Source organism: Lathamus discolor, chromosome 1 (assembly GCF_037157495.1).
Source record: "Lathamus discolor isolate bLatDis1 chromosome 1, bLatDis1.hap1, whole genome shotgun sequence".
NCBI lineage: Eukaryota > Metazoa > Chordata > Aves > Psittaciformes > Psittacidae > Lathamus > Lathamus discolor.
In genome coordinates this window covers 20,087,884-20,104,826 of record NC_088884.1, presented here as the reverse complement: position 1 = coordinate 20,104,826, position 16,943 = coordinate 20,087,884, and the positions used below count along the sequence as shown (strand labels likewise).

At 37.9% G+C, this 16,943-nt stretch overlaps 1 protein-coding gene across 8 annotated transcripts in view; it reads left to right on the top strand.

Annotated features, from left to right (window-relative positions):
- Nucleotides 1-16,943, top strand: part of CADPS2 (calcium dependent secretion activator 2) — a 315,891-nt gene that overhangs the window by 100,581 nt on the left and 198,367 nt on the right. For 7 of the 8 annotated variants that reach the window (XR_010608797.1, XM_065662937.1, XM_065662857.1 and 4 more), the window contains one exon: nucleotides 5,073-5,405. The exons of the other annotated variant lie outside the window; for it this stretch is intronic. Coding sequence is in view for 6 of the 7 variants with exons in the window: in XM_065662937.1 (XP_065519009.1) it covers nucleotides 5,073-5,405 (333 nt within the window). In the remaining variant the exon portion in view is untranslated. The remainder of the gene's footprint in view (nucleotides 1-5,072; nucleotides 5,406-16,943) is intronic. 8 annotated transcript variants of the gene reach the window in all.

The window sequence follows — 16,943 nt, the reverse complement described above, 5'->3', positions numbered from 1 at the left end:
AACATTACAGATACTTGGAACTACTGTGTTTTTTTCTTCTAAACTGGCTAAAATATAAAACTCCATCAGTATGTGTCTTTCAAATGAAAGAAAACACATATAAATTTTGTAATGCATGGCTTAATGGACCTGATATTTAATCTGCTTATGAAGAAAAGGCAACAGTTATCCGCAGTTGAGTTTATGCAAACTCTTTTGTATATTGCTTATGTTTTTTTCCTAAGCTTAACGGTAGGGAATGCGGTAAATATGTTTGTATTGCCTGCATATATAATTAGCCAAATTTGGTATGATGGTCGATAAATAGAAATGTTACTTAAGCGGTATATGCTATAAGATGTAAAAGAACTTCTTTGTTTAGTATTTCTAATATTTTCTCAAGTTGTAGGCACTGATAAATGATGATTTTTCATCTTTAAACTGAAATATACTTTTAATATAACTACCCAGTGCAAAAGGCTATTTTGTATTAAGCTTTTTACCTGCATTTGCAACAGATGAAATTGCATATGTATAATGATTGGGAAAAAGTGAATTTAAACCATTCTTCAGTAGATAGACACAAATTATAATTGTCACTGTAATTATAAGGAAGAAGTCGATCATTTTCTTTCTGAATTCCTTACCTGATCATCTTTGAATGGTTATGATGTGAAGAGAACTTTATCCATCAGACTATATATATGACTCAGTCCAAGAGTATTTGGAAGGGCTCTAAATAATGTGAATAAGAAAAATTCTTTAGAAATTGTGTATTAGACCCATCAAAACTTGTCTTTTAACCATCTGTTTTTTTCTGAATGCGTTGTATGTATTAACGGAGTGTTTATTTTTGGTGTTTGATAGTTTGTTAGCAGTAGGTAACATGAGGATTTGATAATGACCTCGATTCAAGGAACCAATAATGATACTTAAAGTTCAAATGCTGGCTGACAAAGAGTGTCACCCCAGGATTTCTTTGAGGAAGTCCAGAAAATGTTGGTAGAAACAGGAAATACTTCATTAAAAAATTTGGCTCTTGTGAAATTATTTCTAAATAACACAAGAATTTCTGAATGATCATGGCTCATCTGCCAGATCTGGTTCCGTGGAGAAATAGATTTCTTTGAATGGAAACCAGAAAATACCAGAAAAAGTTATTTGAGAACAAACCTCTAATTTTTTTTTTTCTCTCCAGTTTTCCCCTGGTGTTCAGAGACTTGAGGTAACATTTTAGGACTGGAGGTTTTTGAATTATTATTTAATTAGATCTAAGTCTAATGATCAGACAATCCCAGTACAGGAATAAAGAGAGGAAGAGATGATAATTTAGTGAATGTACTTAATCAGTATTTTGCTTTAAAGATAGATATCAACACAAATATTTTCCCTAATAGGGATGATTGGGCTGCATATATAATCCACCTGAAAGAAAAAGTGGCAGACTTCATTAAGACTACTACAAGGGCTTATATATTTCATTGTAAAAATGAGTGCTACCAGGAAAAGTACCACCAGTGTTGCAAAGCATGTATGTATCCCTACAGATACTGGACCCACAGATACTCAGCCAGATGGGCTTTCTGGAACAATGGGGAAACAATAACTCTCTTGGCATGAAACTGGTGGGATACCTTTCTCCATATAGTAGCAACTCTCATAAACTTCTATTTAGATATCATTTTTTTAAAAGTAGCCATAAAAAGAGCTTTGAACCTGAGGAGACAAATCTCAAGAAATGTAACTGAAGCAAAGGATTTTGCATTCAACATTAAAGGTACCATTTGTCTTTCAGAACAGAAACAACGAGACATTTAACAGCATTTAAATGCATCTTTCTGTGTCAAATTTCAGGCACATACAGTACACTCCTAACTGTATTTCCATTCTCTTAAGATTTTCTGGTGGACAAAGTCTTGAAAATTGAGTCTTTCTCTTCCAATGTTACCATTACTTTTTAGTTATCTCAAATGCAAGTAATTTTAAAGACGATGTTACTTTTTTTCACTCTCAGGAAAAATTTGGTATGTTGCTGCTCAAAAAGGAGTAGTACAATGACATCTCTAGGTCCAATGGATTCCTTTTCAGAACCAAACACATACTTTTTGTGGTCTCTTATTCACATTTTGGGTTTATTGTTTGAGTGATTTTCTTTAATATCCACACATCCCATGTGTAAGAATTATCACAGAATCATAAAACAGTTTGGGTTGGAAGAGGCTCTAAAGCTAATCTAGTTCTAAACACCTGCCATGGGCAGGAACGCCTCCCATTACATCAGGTTGCTCAAAGCCCTGTCCAGCCTGGCCTTGAACACTGCCAGGGGTGGGGCAGCCACAGCTTCTCTGAGTAACCTGTGCCACCCTCATATTCTAAAGAACTTTTTCCTGTGATGTTTTTGAAAATGTGATAAAAACATGATTTGTGACCCAAAACACCTCAGAAGGAACATTTTGAAAGTCAGGGGTACATGCAGATTGTATTTTGTATTTGCACATGCATGTTGCTTTCCCCAGTCGTTTTGTCAATGCTGTGGACACAAAGTTAGAATAGTGCTGCCCTTCCATGGTAAGTATTGAAAAAAATGGATCAGATTTTTCCTGCAGTCTCCTGAAAAATCAACTCTAGAAAATCAACTTAAAAATCAGAAATAAATTTTTAATTAGTCTGGTTCATAAGTGAAGGGAAGTGCTAGCCGCTTTTCAGCTCCAGCGTTCTGGATTAATGGTCTTGCATAATATGACTGAAAGAAGGTAATGAAAGCTAAATTATATTTTGATGGTTTTACAATGTGTATTTGCAGATAATTATTTTATTATTTTTAAATAGGCTGATCCAGTTATGTTAACAATACTTAGTGATGTGTCATCTTGGATAAACATGGGATTTGGGGGTGAAAGAGCCTATAAATAGTCTTAATTTCACTCTTTCTTCTGCACCTGGTTTGTCTCATTGGGTATGCAAACTAATGTGTGGAAGATTTAACGTTGTTTATGAACAGTACAAAATAGCTGAAGTCAGTTTCAAGTCAACTTTTTTTAAATATTTTTTTTTCCTGTGTGCTTTCCAATGAATTTGTTGGGGGAATTAATCAATTGTAATTGCAGACTGTTAAAACAAGGGAAGGCTTAGTATCCTTGTACCTATTTGTGCTGATAAGTTTTATTACTGAGTGGAATTTCTTATTATTATTTGTTTTGAAACGGGATTCATTATTTATGTAGCATTTTGAGGAAATTAGTATCAGTGTTACTTGACAGTAACCATGTCAGGTCCTGTTATGGGTAAGAATTTAACCTTGGATACTTACATTTCCACAATCGAAAAACCATCATGGTACAGTTAGAGCATAAAATGAGATTAGCAGGTGTTGGTGATGGGGAAGGGTTTTATAACCTGTTTGGGCAAGTACTTTTAGGCTTAATCTGCAGCCTGTCAATTCAGATATCTATTCACAGAATCACAGAATGGTTTGGGTTGGAAGGGACCTTTAAAGATCACCTAGTCCAACCCCCAAGGTTGGAGGGGGTTTCTACCATCCAGATACTCCACACCCCTGGACTTCCACCGAAATTGTGAAAATAGGGATTTAAAACCAACTGAAATCCCAGTCTGTTAAAAGATATATTTTATAAGTAACTGCATTTTAAAATATGCTACAGGGAAACATGCGTCAACAAGCAGTGGAACTTTTAGAATATGTCTTTCTTGATCTGTTTTCACTTATATACTCTTCTCTGTTCAGCTTTTTAGCTCCTACTCCTCTGTTTCATATTTTCCACATGAAGAACAGTAGTATTTTAGGTTGGTTGATATGTGCACCATCTTCTAACCTGTGGTAACATGGAGTCAGAGCTCTACTGTGCTGTTATCTCCATTAATAGTGTTTCCATAGCTCTTTGTGACTAAAATGTCTGAAAAATGCATGGTTAACTCATCTTCCACTTTATAGCATTTGCAAACAGTCAGAAAGGTGACCAAAAGGAGATTTGTATAGACTACATGGTATCACATCTGTGCTTAGCATTTCAGCTGTGCTTGGGGTGTTGGTGTGGCACCCAACCAGTTCCCAGCACCAAGTCTTCCAGAGTGGAGGGCCTCAACCCATCTTCCTCTGCTGCGGGAAGCCAGGAGTTCGGCCCAGGTTATCCTTTCAGCAGCATGGTGCAGCTTATCCCGTGTCTAAGGCATGCATCAGTTGTTTACAGGGCTGATCATGCTTCAGTGACCATCGTTTTGTTGGCTGTATTTTGAGGAGGAAGTTTTACAAGACTTGCTACTAGGAAATGAGCTCATCACACACAATGGCTAGAAAGATCAACCTTGCCAAGGCCTGTGTTAGAAGAAATGAATGCTACCATCCTTAAACACTGAAAAGTTCTTACAGAACACTGATGCTGATTCAATGGGTTTGTTGTAATTTGTCCTGTCATACCTTACATTATGTGTACTCTAGGAGCTTTTTTATGTTGGTTATTGTTTAGGTTTTTTACACAGAGGAGCCCACCTTATGTCTTCAGTATTGTATTTACAGTAAGTAGTAGAACCAGTTCTGTATCTTTGAGTCTTTCCTCTATTGTTTGTCTTGACTGTAGTATTTCTCTACTTTTTTTTTTTTTCCCCTGGATTTCCTGGATCTCATCTTCCATGAGGTTCTTGTCTGGCTTAAACATCATATGTTAACTCCTGAGTTTTGAGAAGGTGTAGCTTATAAATGACTACTTCCTAGTAACTTTAAACCTTTCATAGAGAAAATATTAATTAAATCTTCTAGGTAAGTTTTAAATCAGCCGCTGTTAACTCAAACTTCATTCCAGTTTTGCTCTCATAAATTTAGGATAAAGCTACTTAGTTTAAGTACTTATTCAATGCAGAAACTTACTTTTTGAATACAGTCATGGTCACTTGTTTCTGTATAAAAAAATACAGCAAATTTGGCCTGTATAAATTCCTTATAAAGCCGTCTTACATAGAAGCAAAATAGTAGCTTGTAATCCCTTTATAAGGGATTGTTTTGTATTTGTGGCCACACCTAACTTTTTCTGTTTCTTTCTTTTTTTTTTTTTTTGTTTCTTTTTTCCTTATTTTAAAAGGTATTTCTCAAGAGTGACCGGGTTGCAAGAATGGTCCACAGTGGAGGATGTTCTGCAAATGACTTTAGAGATGTTTTTAAGAAAAACATTGAAAAAAGAGTCCGAAGTTTGCCGGAAATCGATGGATTAAGCAAAGAGACAGTGTTAAGCTCTTGGCTAGCCAAATATGATGCCATATACAGGGGAGAAGAGGACTTTTGCAAACAGCCAAATAGAATGGCCTTAAGTGCTGTGTCGGAGCTGATTCTGAGCAAGGAACAGCTTTATGAAATGTTTCAGCAGATTCTAGGGATCAAAAAATTGGAACACCAGTTGATTTATAATGCCTGCCAAGTAAGTATCAGTGTCACTTGGTTCTGTTGTATCCAAAATACCTTCCCCCCTGCTCATAGGTCAAGTACTTCCTCCCTGTGTGCAGAAGCCTTCAGTTTTAAGTACATCTCCAGTGTCCAAGGAGATGAGACCCCTCAGAAAGAAATCTTTCATCATTTGTTTGTTGGAGAGCACTTGGAAAAAGGGTATGCCAGAATATGTGGTACTTATGCTACAGGGATCTCTTGAGGCCTTTTACAGTGTCACAGTTCCAGGAATTTGGGTGGTCTGTGGACTGTTCTATGGTCTGTATACCTGCATACACTCATACAGATCACATATTCACGTATATCTGTGTGTGTGTACAGAGAAATATGCTCCCATAAATAGATAGGTGAAAGGGGATTGACTTCAGGATGCTCTTGGCCATCCTGTGTCTGGGAGGTCACTATATTTGAACTCAATGTGCTTAATTTCAAACACCATCTACGAAGCTGATTTGCACATTTTTACTTTGTTGTTTTGTTGGATAAATGTGATATTCCCTGTAGGTCTTGAGTCCAAGAGAAACAGTCTATTCAGCATCTGCTTTTAGATTTATATGTATAATCTATTGCTAATCAGTTCTGTAAATGGTGTGTAGAATTATTTTATCTGGCCAGTCTTGATAGTGATGCAAGTATAAATTACCAGTTACTGAGGGAGGAAAAACCTGAAAAAAGCAGATATATTTGAAGGTCTTGCAACAAACCAGCATGGATGTAGCATTTAAGCTGAGCTCACACAGCTTTCTACACTGTCTATAAAATAGTCCACCAGACTAGATCTAAGCTGGTTTTGATATATTATGCTGAAGGTTGGCTTGTAGTTATGGGCCATCTTAACACCAGAATAAGTGAGGAATCTTTGACATTGTTGCCTTCTTCATTTATGGATTAGCGTGGCATGAAATCATGTAAATGATTGAAACATCTGTGGTGTTTGTAATGCTGCTTCTTCTTTTGTAATGAGAAAGTGCAGTATTTTATTCTGCATCAAATTATGATGGCTTCCTGTTTTAGCTCTGAGCTGTTTGCAGAGTGGAAAGAGACTTCTGAATGAGCAGTGTTTTGAATGGAAAGAGATAGAAAATCGTCCTTTTTTTCCTGTTTGCCCCATCTTTTTCCTTTTGCCTCTTAATTCACACACATGTAAGTCATGAAGCTAACCTATAGTATATACAGGTTAGTAACAGGATGAAGAAACACTGAAATTTTGGGGGATAATCCTATTTATTTGTTGTGTTGGGTTATTTGGGTTTTGGGTTTTTTTTTTAATATGATAAAACATAGAAGTATGGGATAATTCAGTTTGGAAAAGTCCTGTCAGGTCTTAAAACTTCCAGGAATGGAGATAAACTGTGGAAACTTTCTGGACAACCTGTTCCAGTTCCTGAAAACATAGTGTATGGATTCCACTTGCCTCTGGTGTCTAATGATTGCTAAATCTTACCTTGTATGTCCCTGTGAATGGTCAAAATCTGCGGTCAGTCTATGTTGTGCTAGAGGAACACAAACATCACTGTAGAGTTTTGAAGAATGAAAAATATTGTTCCCTTAGTCTAGAAGGGGTTCTGATGATACAGCCATCTAGGTTCTTCTATATGTATCCTTAAAGGCTTCTCTATTTTGGTTCTTAGTTGTAGGAATGTTGATAGAACAAAACTGGCAAATGTAAACAATTTTCTGACTGTTCTTGATCCATAATCTGCAGAGAGACTGAAACATTGCAGTGAGTCATTTTTGCCTTCTACCATAGTAGAATTTTAAGCATGAGATTTCTATTTTATAGACTGCAAATTAAAGAGAAAATAATCTGGTAGGTGGGAATGGAGGAGAACTGCCTGATCATCCTGATATGTGCAAGGATGACTCAATGAGATTAAGAGAAGACTCTTCTCTTGCTCTTCCTGGTTTTGAACACTGAAGGTTGCCGAGTCTCCTGTGCAGGTCTCCAAAGTACACATTGTTTACCCTGGATTCATATAAGTATTGGAGGGCAGGAAGAAAGGGAGACTTACTTCTTTGGGAGCAGATATAGGAGCACCCACATATTTCAAGCTGCGAAGAATGTCTCGAGCCTATACCCTTCTTGTTTGGGGTTCTAGTTTTCTGAAGAGTTTAGTTTTCTGAGGCAAGGATGAGATTACTATGCCGAAGAAAAACTTTAATTCTGTACTCCCAACAGAGTTGCGAGCAACCATATATTTCATATCCTGTTCCTGTGGTCCAGTCAAGCACGTAGTACACCAAAGGCATGAGGAAAAGCGTGTTGCAAAGAGAAAGACAACAATCGTAGCCTTTGCATGAGGTGCATTGCAGGCAGCAACCAGTCTCTGATAATGTAATGCCTTTTCTCCTTTGCTGAAATCCCTTATTTCTCATTGCAGTTTTAATAAATATTTTAGTTTAGGCTGTATCTTATTCTTTTCTAGTGACAGTGTATTTATAGAAGATGAGTTTAAGTTAGAGTCAGATTTCAGTTAGCAGCAGCAGTTTTCATTCTGCCCTGGAAGCCTCTATCTGTCTTTGTATGAAAATGCTCACTTTCATTTCCCTTTGCCACTGCTGCTTAGAATACTAGAGACTTGTAGATAATGATAATCAATAGTGTCTGGGAGCAGTGAGATAAGTGGAAATCCAAACAGATGTTAAAATTGTATTTTTGATAGAAGTTTTGATGAGTTGGCTTCTAGCCTGTGCTTCTAGCAGAGAATCAGATATATAAAATTCTGTATATTTCGCAGCTCTGAGAAACAGCTGCCCTTAACAGCAAATCTGTACAGTTATAATTTGTGCAGAAAACTGGCTTTTTCTTTCCCCCTTTTTTTTTACTTTCCAGCCCTTTGGAAATAGGAAATAGAAAAATGTCTTACAATGTCAATGATAAGAGTAAATTATCCTGCACCTACAGGCCTTTTAAGCAGACAAGAATGCTATTTGTAACTGTAGGAGGTAGTTTGCTGTCCTTCTCCTTTTGACTTTCTCTGCATTTAGAAACTTTTTATTGGTTTTCAGCAGCTTTTGCTCCCCAGCCTGTTCTAAACAGAACATCCCTTCAACTCTTAAACCGTTGGTGTCTTACAGCAGCTCATCAGCCGGTTCTGCTAAGGTGTGGGTTACTGTGAGTCTGCACAGGTTGCCAGTCTCAATCCTTTTTATGATAGCAGCGAGAAACTGTTCATTCACTCAGCACAAAAAACTTAATAAAAAATAAAGCGAACAGTAATAGACCAGCTCTCTGACATTGTCAGACACAGTCTGCGTAAGTGTAAGAATTTTATTAATTTTTCTTTGACCAATAACTTTTTGTCGGTCTTTTTACACACATTAAATGCCTAAGCTTGCTCTTACGTAGTGGACATTAACAGGATGTTCACGTTAAGTTGAAGACTTCTATGATCTCATTTTCTACTTTACAGTTTAGAGGAAGGCCAGCAACTGATGCCAACCACCTCTATTTCTTTGTGATTAAAAAGTCCATTTTTTAAAGTGCTAACACTTTCACCCGATTTTTATTTACATTGTGTTGCCTTAAGCTGTGTTTTATGATACAGAAATGATTTCCACTTAGCTGGGCCTTAATGAGCTCCTTGACTTGCTTTTGAGATGCCTGGCCACAGTGTGTTGTTATGGTTTCTTTGATTTATAGACATCAAACATGATATAGTATTTTTTTCTTTCTTTTTTCCTTTTTTTTTTTTTCTTTTTTTTTCTTTAATTATTCACTGATGTAGAAGATAACTTTGATGCAAAAAGTCAAACTGAAAGTCAAACTCAAACTGCTGTGTGGTCATGCACTATTCTTGCAACACTTCACCAGTGCTATAATTTCTGTGCCAGGTAAATCAGAACTCCATACAGTTTTATTTTGAAAGTACCTTTATAGGGTTGATGTTTTTAGCTGATCTGAACCCCTGATGCCAGGAGGAGAGAACAACACTGACTTTCATAACAAAAGAATTCCTGCAAGTCACATTATCTTTTCTGACAGGTAGTAAGTAATTCTGAGAATAATGTAACAGGTTTTAAGAAGAATTATTTGCTAAGGCTTCTACTGTTGACTTTTTGGAAATCAACCACAAACCAGTACTTCTGTAAATAGCTTTAGAGGGTACTTTGCTGCAAGATACAATTTTCTGCTTAAATGCCTTGTATTGCATCTGATTCATGTCCTTTATTATCTTTAACTTTTACAAGATGTAACTCTTTGTATAAGTGTTTAATATTGAGGATCATGGACTATATTGTACCTTCCATAATAAAATTTTGTATTTTTAATTATGAGAATATCTCTGTTAAGAATTTCTCCTGAACAGAAGTCTTCTTATGATGCTCAGTACAATTGTACCCTTGCACCCAGCACTTCACTGAAGTCCAGTTAATTATGCAGTTTTGGAAATAAGTCAAATTAAGGGCAGTTTAGTTTGCAACAATGTCTTAATGACTTGATTGTTTGTAGTAGTTCTGATCCTTTCCTCAGTAAAATCATTAAAATAGTACAGTTACGTCATGGATCATAGAATTTACCATACTTCTACCGAACATTTTTGTTAGAAACTTTCATACACTAATTTATAGGGACAAATGCAACTTTATGAAGCACAAAAATACATCTTTGTACAGAAAGTATCAGTGTAGCATTGATACTTATTGAAGCAATTAAACACATATTAAGGATTACCTTCAATACATAGACCAAAACTGAAACAGATTAATTAATTCTTTAAGTTGAGGCAAGTCACAGGAAAAAAAAATAAATGGCTTGGGCTGTATACTGTAGAACACAGTGTTATGTACTAAGTGTATCAGAGTCTTTGGTCAAAAGAAAAGATACTGGCTCCATGAGAAGTTATAATGTGAACAGGGCTCCAGGGCTTCAGCTAAGCCAGTATTTTTCCGATGGTCTTCAGTGACTGTCATTTAATTATTTCATGATAAATTATAGCAGATGCAACAAAGTAACCTCTAAAAATGTTGGCAAGGTCCATTGCTGTATTTTTTGAGGTAGCATCAGGTGTTAGATGACATTCACTGATATCTAAACTTCCCTCTGGGCTGAAAATGTGCTTTTACCTGGCCCAAGATACAACCAAGTAACCTCTAAAAAAATGTTGGCAAGGTCCATTGCTGTGTTTCTGAGGCAGCATCAGGTGTTAGATAAGACATCCACTGATATCTAAATGTCCCTCTAGGCTGAAAATGTGCTTTTACCTGCCCCAAGGTATTCTTATGCCCCTGTTGAAAAAATAACAAAACAAGATACCTGTGCTGATCACCTGCTTTATGCAGGTGGTCTTCAGGCCTTACCTGGTAAGAGGTTACTGCTGGGTAGCCAGTGCATGCCCCCAGCGTGGGGCAGGGTTTGTCTGCTCTCTAGATAAAAGTCAGTTTTGCAGGCAATGCGGAGTCGATGGCAGGCAGGGCAGGAGTCAGGGGAGAAGCTGTTTGGGCTCTCAGTGGGTGGAAGGACAGCAGTGGTGTGGGAGTTCTCATGGGAGATCTCATGAGAGAAGAAAAGCAGTAATTCTGTGGGACTGTGGGAGTCTGTAGAGTTGTAGTGAGTAATGGGGCACTGAGCACATTGTTGCAGGATAAATGTGAGCCTAGAAAGTTTCTGCATACAGTCATGATGCAGTAACAATATGCTTCCTTACAGAACAGGTCAGTGCTTTAAAATTGTCATATATGTCTGTCAACCTGAAAAGTGCTTCATGCCTTTTATAACAGAAATGTTCAAGTGTTCACACTTCAGGCTCGTTAACATGTCAACTCTGCTGGTTTCTAGTACCTGAAAATTCAAGAACACATCTTCTGCCATGCCCTACTCCTCACAAAAATAATAATAAAAAAAAAATCTGCTTTCTGACTGATTTTTTCCCTGTTCTTCGAGGGGAAAAAATTGCTGTCACTGCCTGTTCTTCAGTGAGAGCAGAACAATTCAAACCAAGTATTTCATTAGAGAAATAAATTGTCATTTCTCACAGGACTTTAGATGTTATCTCTTCTTCATGAGACATCACTCTTTATTACATGCACATAGGAGTTTAATAGGAAGTTATTCCAATAGTTATCTTTTTTTAGTTGTTGATTTGAGGTTTTTTTTCTGAGGTGCTTCATTTGTCTTTTACCTGTGTTTGAGGAGTCTGGAGAGGTCTTGCTCAAGACAAGAGTTTTAATGGTTTGGAAAACAGTGCTGCAATCTGAAATATTCCCTCTGAACTGAGTCTGTGAGAAATCCAGTGCTAAGCTGAACACTGTATATCAGGCCAGTTTGGAGTATCAGCTTATAATGTGAGTTCCAAGGAAAAAGAAAGTTTGGAACCCCAAGTAATTCAGTTCAGTTAAAACACACACTGATGGTATTTGAATAGGGGAGGGAAAAGTTTTAGCTCCTGCAAACAACTGTTTTTTTTCCATAATAGCAGAGTTTACTTTGGAAAAAAAATCTCTGATTTCCCCAAAGAGTGTTGATTTGTTCTCATTTAATGATAGAATGATGGAAAAGATGTTAAAGCATCCTCAGAGAAGCAAGTTACTTTTTTAGCGTGTTCAAATATCTGACTGAATAATGTGTGAAAGCCTTGCAAATTACATAGTGGACAAGTACTTTGAAATATTTTTGTTGGTAGTTGAAGAAATATTAAGAAAATACCAGAGAGAAATTATCTGTTGGCAACCATAATGCATTTTCTGTGTTTGAGGTATTGTACTGTCCTTCAGCTTTTGAGGGAGAAAACTTGAATGGAACATCTGAAAGCTATGGAAATATTCAAAGGTTTATTTGTTTAGTACAAATGTTAAGAAAAAACATTGAGGGATGGTTTTTCACTTTTAATCTTTTTTTAAGTGAAAATGTCCATGTGTATTTTTCTGTCATAGAGCTTTCTTTGTGCTCATGCGGCCTTTCTTCCTGTGTTTTGTTTTGCACCTGCATGAAGGAGTTAGACAGTAGTAGCCTGAGAGACTAGTAGCACTCATGGACTAGTGGATTTACCTGTGTTTTCCAAGTTAGCATCCTCCTAAGCCTGTTCTCCGGTGTATCACCTTTCTTGTCACAAGAGATAAGCCAGGCTTGACTGAGAATCAGTAGAGAGAAGCTGAGAATTACCCATCTGCCCTGCTCTACCTTGTGCCTCCTCTGGGGATTGAAATAATCAACACTGGGATTTTGCTGCAGATCTTTCTTTCAAGCGGTTTTGTTTTCTGAGTCTTTGGCATTCAATGAGTGCAGGAAAACAGCAGGAGAATGGGCACTGTAGCATAGAAGAATGAGGAAGCTGGGTTTGGCTTTGTTGAAGCAGATCCTCTTAAGCTGTTTCTATTTTTTACCTGCCCCTGTGTTTCTTCCCCTAACTATTCTTTTGGAGTCTTCATGAAGTAATTAATGCTGTTTTGACATTCTGTTGAGTTCCAGATCCAAGGAAGTTAAGCTTCCTCAACACTCGCAGCCAAATATATCCAGTATTTAATGTGCACTTATATTAACATCAACCAGTGCATTTGACTCATCATGTTTAATATTACCAGCTGAGGATAAAGTTCCTCTTACTTTGGTATTAAGCAATAAAAATAAATAATTTCTCCCAAAGGCTGTTGTATTAATATCTTTTTGCTGTTGTGTTTAAGGAGAAGTTCTGTGTCTTCAAGTAAATAAATACAACCCAAATAATTTTTGCAGCCACATTTCCAGACTGGTGGTTAAGTTTATTAATGTGTCTGATTACTAGCTTACATGTGCATTTGAATGAATGCTTGTGAGCAGGCTGAGTAAGTTAATGACCCGTAGCATGAATTTGTCACCTGTTCTGCTTAAGTCCTAGTAGTATTCTGTATTCCCTCTTTATCAATTCAAAATAAAGCAGTTTTGCTTAGAACAATCACTTCCATCCCAGGAATCCATTTGGTTATTTAGGTTTGTTCATCTACAGGGTTTTTCATCCTGAGGTGTCTCAGCAGCCAGTATGGAGCCAGCACAAGCAGTTGAAAAAGCCACAGGAAAAGAATGAGCCTATGTTTCCATATCCCTCTCACTCACTGATACCGAATGTCTTGTTCTGAAGCATAGTTGCTTTTCTCTCCCATTCCTGAGATTTTTAAGAGAGAACCCTCTTAGTTCTCCCTTCTTGAGAGGAAGTTTCTTTGCAAGTGGCTGCCTGAACAAGGTTCATATGAGTTCCTGCATCTCAGTATCTCCAAAGGGAAAGGTGCAGGTAAATTTAGAAGTGAGCCAACTAATATATATGGTAGATACATATTTTAAACAGAATTGTCAAAGCACAACCATAATAGAGGATAGACTGTCCTATGCAAGAGTAATTCTGTATGTAAAACAGCCGAGAGATTTGCAGTTCTCTTTTAATACATTATGATTTCTGTGTTTATTTTTTATCCTCCAGGGAGGTGGTTTTGTGGCTGTCCTAAAAATAAGAACTCTCAGGTCATCTTTTCAGCTGTCTCCTCAAATGAGACTGTCCTCATCTCTATGATCTAATCTCTCAGTCTATCTCTCAGTCTCTGATCTTCCAGGCTGTGCACCCCAAGCACCCTCTCACCCTAAAAGAGGATTGTTTCTCAACAGAAGAGCTGTCATGCAGTGAGGTGCTTCTTGGTCTGTCATTTATTACTGTATTTTATATTGCAAGACTCAGCGTTAGTTGTTCATATCATCCAGATTGTTTAATGTCAGTGCTGAGGCTGGCGGGTTTCAAATGAAGTGAGGGAAGAGTCAATCCCTCCATTGCCTCTGAATAAACTGTTTTCTTAATTGGTCATGCAGTGCCAAGCTTTTACAATGTGGGAATGCTGGTACTGCTCATAAATGAGGGAATATAATACTGAGCCATGTGTGAGAGAGTCTCCAAAGATACACACAACTATTAGAGTAGCTTTCTTTTGTTCCTAGGAGTACTGTGAGATAATGCTTCAGTCAGTCTGGCACAGGCTTCTCCCCATTCTGTGCCTTTCCTCAGGGGGTTGGACACAGCAGGATCTTGCCTGAAACACCTCTTTCTCCTTAGAGAAACTTACCTGACCAGTATTCCAATTTTACCATACTGGAGCAAATATTACGTTTTACAGGTGGGCAGCAGACTTTCTGTAACTAGTGTTTTCCCACTTGCTTAATGTTAGTAGTTTCCTTCCATTCCCGTGTTTCTGGGAGGATGGAAGCTGGAAGCTTATAGCTTCTAGCATCAGGAGAATGGCTCCATGTTTTTCTGTAACTGTTCATTTAGAAAACTGGTTCAGGACCCTGGCGTAGAGTTAGTCCTGTTGTGAGAAGAATGAATTTTGGACACCTCAGATCATGGGACTGGGACCAGCAAAAAGATGAAGCAGCAAGTGTTAAGAGTTTGGATACTCCGCACTGTTCAGGCCAAAGGCACCCATCTGCTGGCCAGATCTTTTCACTTGCTTCTAGCCCGGGTCTGTTATGTTGCAGAGAAATTCCTGAGGCCCACCTAGCCTTCCAGCTACTGCCACATGCTGCATGTCTGTGTGAGCACCAATGACATAACCTTGATGAAATCAAAGGTGACATAAGACTCTGAGAGCAAAGATGGCCCAGGGTGACACATCTAACCTGCATATTTGATGTAGTCAGTGAGGCTTTAGCTTTTGGTTGCTGCAACTTGTTTTGAGAACTAGTAAGAAGTGATAGAACGTACCTGACGAGAAAGCGTGGACATGTTCGTGGACAGGATTGCTAAACTAACATGGAGGGTTTTAAACTAGGTTTGTTGGAAAATAGGGATTAAGTGACAGGGTTTAAATGTCAGGGTTAAACGGCAACACAGTGCGTGTGGAGAAGATATGTATGATGGAAGGCTACAAGGGAGACAATAATGTTTTCTCTCAGAAAGAAGAGTGTTCATAAATGTGGCTACACTAGTGTCTACATGATAATGTCTACACTTTTTGAGCAGCAAACAAGAAGTCCAGTTTCTGGGTCAAGATCAGAAGGGAAAGTAATGCTAGGGATGTTGTAATGGGAGTTAGCTACAGCCCACCAGACTGAGAAGGTAAGGCTACCAACAATTAAAGGAAGTCTCCCAGTGGCAGGCATTGATCCTCATGGTGGATTTCAGACATCTGCCACCAACTTGCTTGCAGGTTAACATGGCATTGTGCAAGCAATTGAGGAAGTTTCTAAGACTGTGTTGGTGACAACTGCTGAACACAAATGCAAAGGGAACAGTTAGGATTAGTGTTCTATTTGACCTACTGCTCACAAACAGGGAAGAGTTGTGGGTGAATGTGAGCACAGATAGCAGCTGGGCTGCAGGAATCACCAGTGGACAGTTCGGGAGTTGAAGGAAGGCTGAGAAGGTAAATTATGAACTTACTCCTAATTTAAAGAATTACTATACAGAGACCCCCTAAGAAACTAAAGCATGTGGAAAAGAGAGCCCAGGAGCTTGCCTATTGAAATACCTTTATATCTGACTGAGTGGTTTGGTCTGGTTTTATGTTTGTGGGGTTTTTCCCATGGTGCATTTTGAAAGCAACATCACATACAGTTTTTGGAAACTCTGTGATAAATTGGTGCTTCAGTTGTGAGTTTCAGCCTGAATTTTAAGTTTTCTATCTCATTAAGTCAGCCACATGTAATTATTTTAGAAAAAATATTGGCATGCCATTCAAGGTGCTTTTGCTTACTTAATGTGATGCTTATTAACATTTATTGCCATAATTGCACATATTCCCTTTGGTTTCAACACTCCAAAGAAGATCTAATCAGTGATTAATAAGGCAAGGAAACATTCTGCATTAGTTTTTTGGAAGAGTGAGGCGGGTAAACAGAAGAGAGGATTTCCTTCTGAAGCAAGGATAGCTTCAGGAAAATATAAAATGCTCTGAACCCCTTTGGGACGTAAATATGCATATAACACCAAGGTTTGCATGCTAATCTTTGGATTGTCTTGGATATGGTAATCTTTGTGCAGGGGGTGGGAGAGGAGGAGGGTGGAAGACTTTTTCTATGGAGGATCAGGACATGAGTCATAGCTCATGTAAGGCCCATCACTTCCTGGTTAGGGTGGATGTGGGAGAGTATTCCCTAGGCAGAACCTGAAAGCTACTTGTATTGAAGCAGACAGCCAATACACTATTTCCGCAGGGTCTGGGGGAAGGTGAGAAAGAATTAGAACGCCCATTCTTTTGATCATCTTATTAGAGATTGCTGGTGCAGTTGGGACCTCCAGTATTTGTGGTAGGCGTGTAGATAACTGCTGAAGTGCTTTTAATAACTCTCTGGAGGCTTTTCTGTCTCTCCACTGATTACCTAGGGACCTTATATTTCTGTCTTAAAAGATACTTTTTTGGGGTTGTAAAATAGACTCTATGCATAGCTCTGAAGCTTTTTGTGCTGTGTAGCTGCAGGAAGAACACCCATACAAATAACAAGACAAGGGTTCAAGTGGAAATTAAATAAAAGTTAAACGATTTTGTATGTGGATTTTCATAATCTCATGGTGGCAAAGTTGGGCTGGAAGGCATTTTCATAGTTAGTAACAACTGA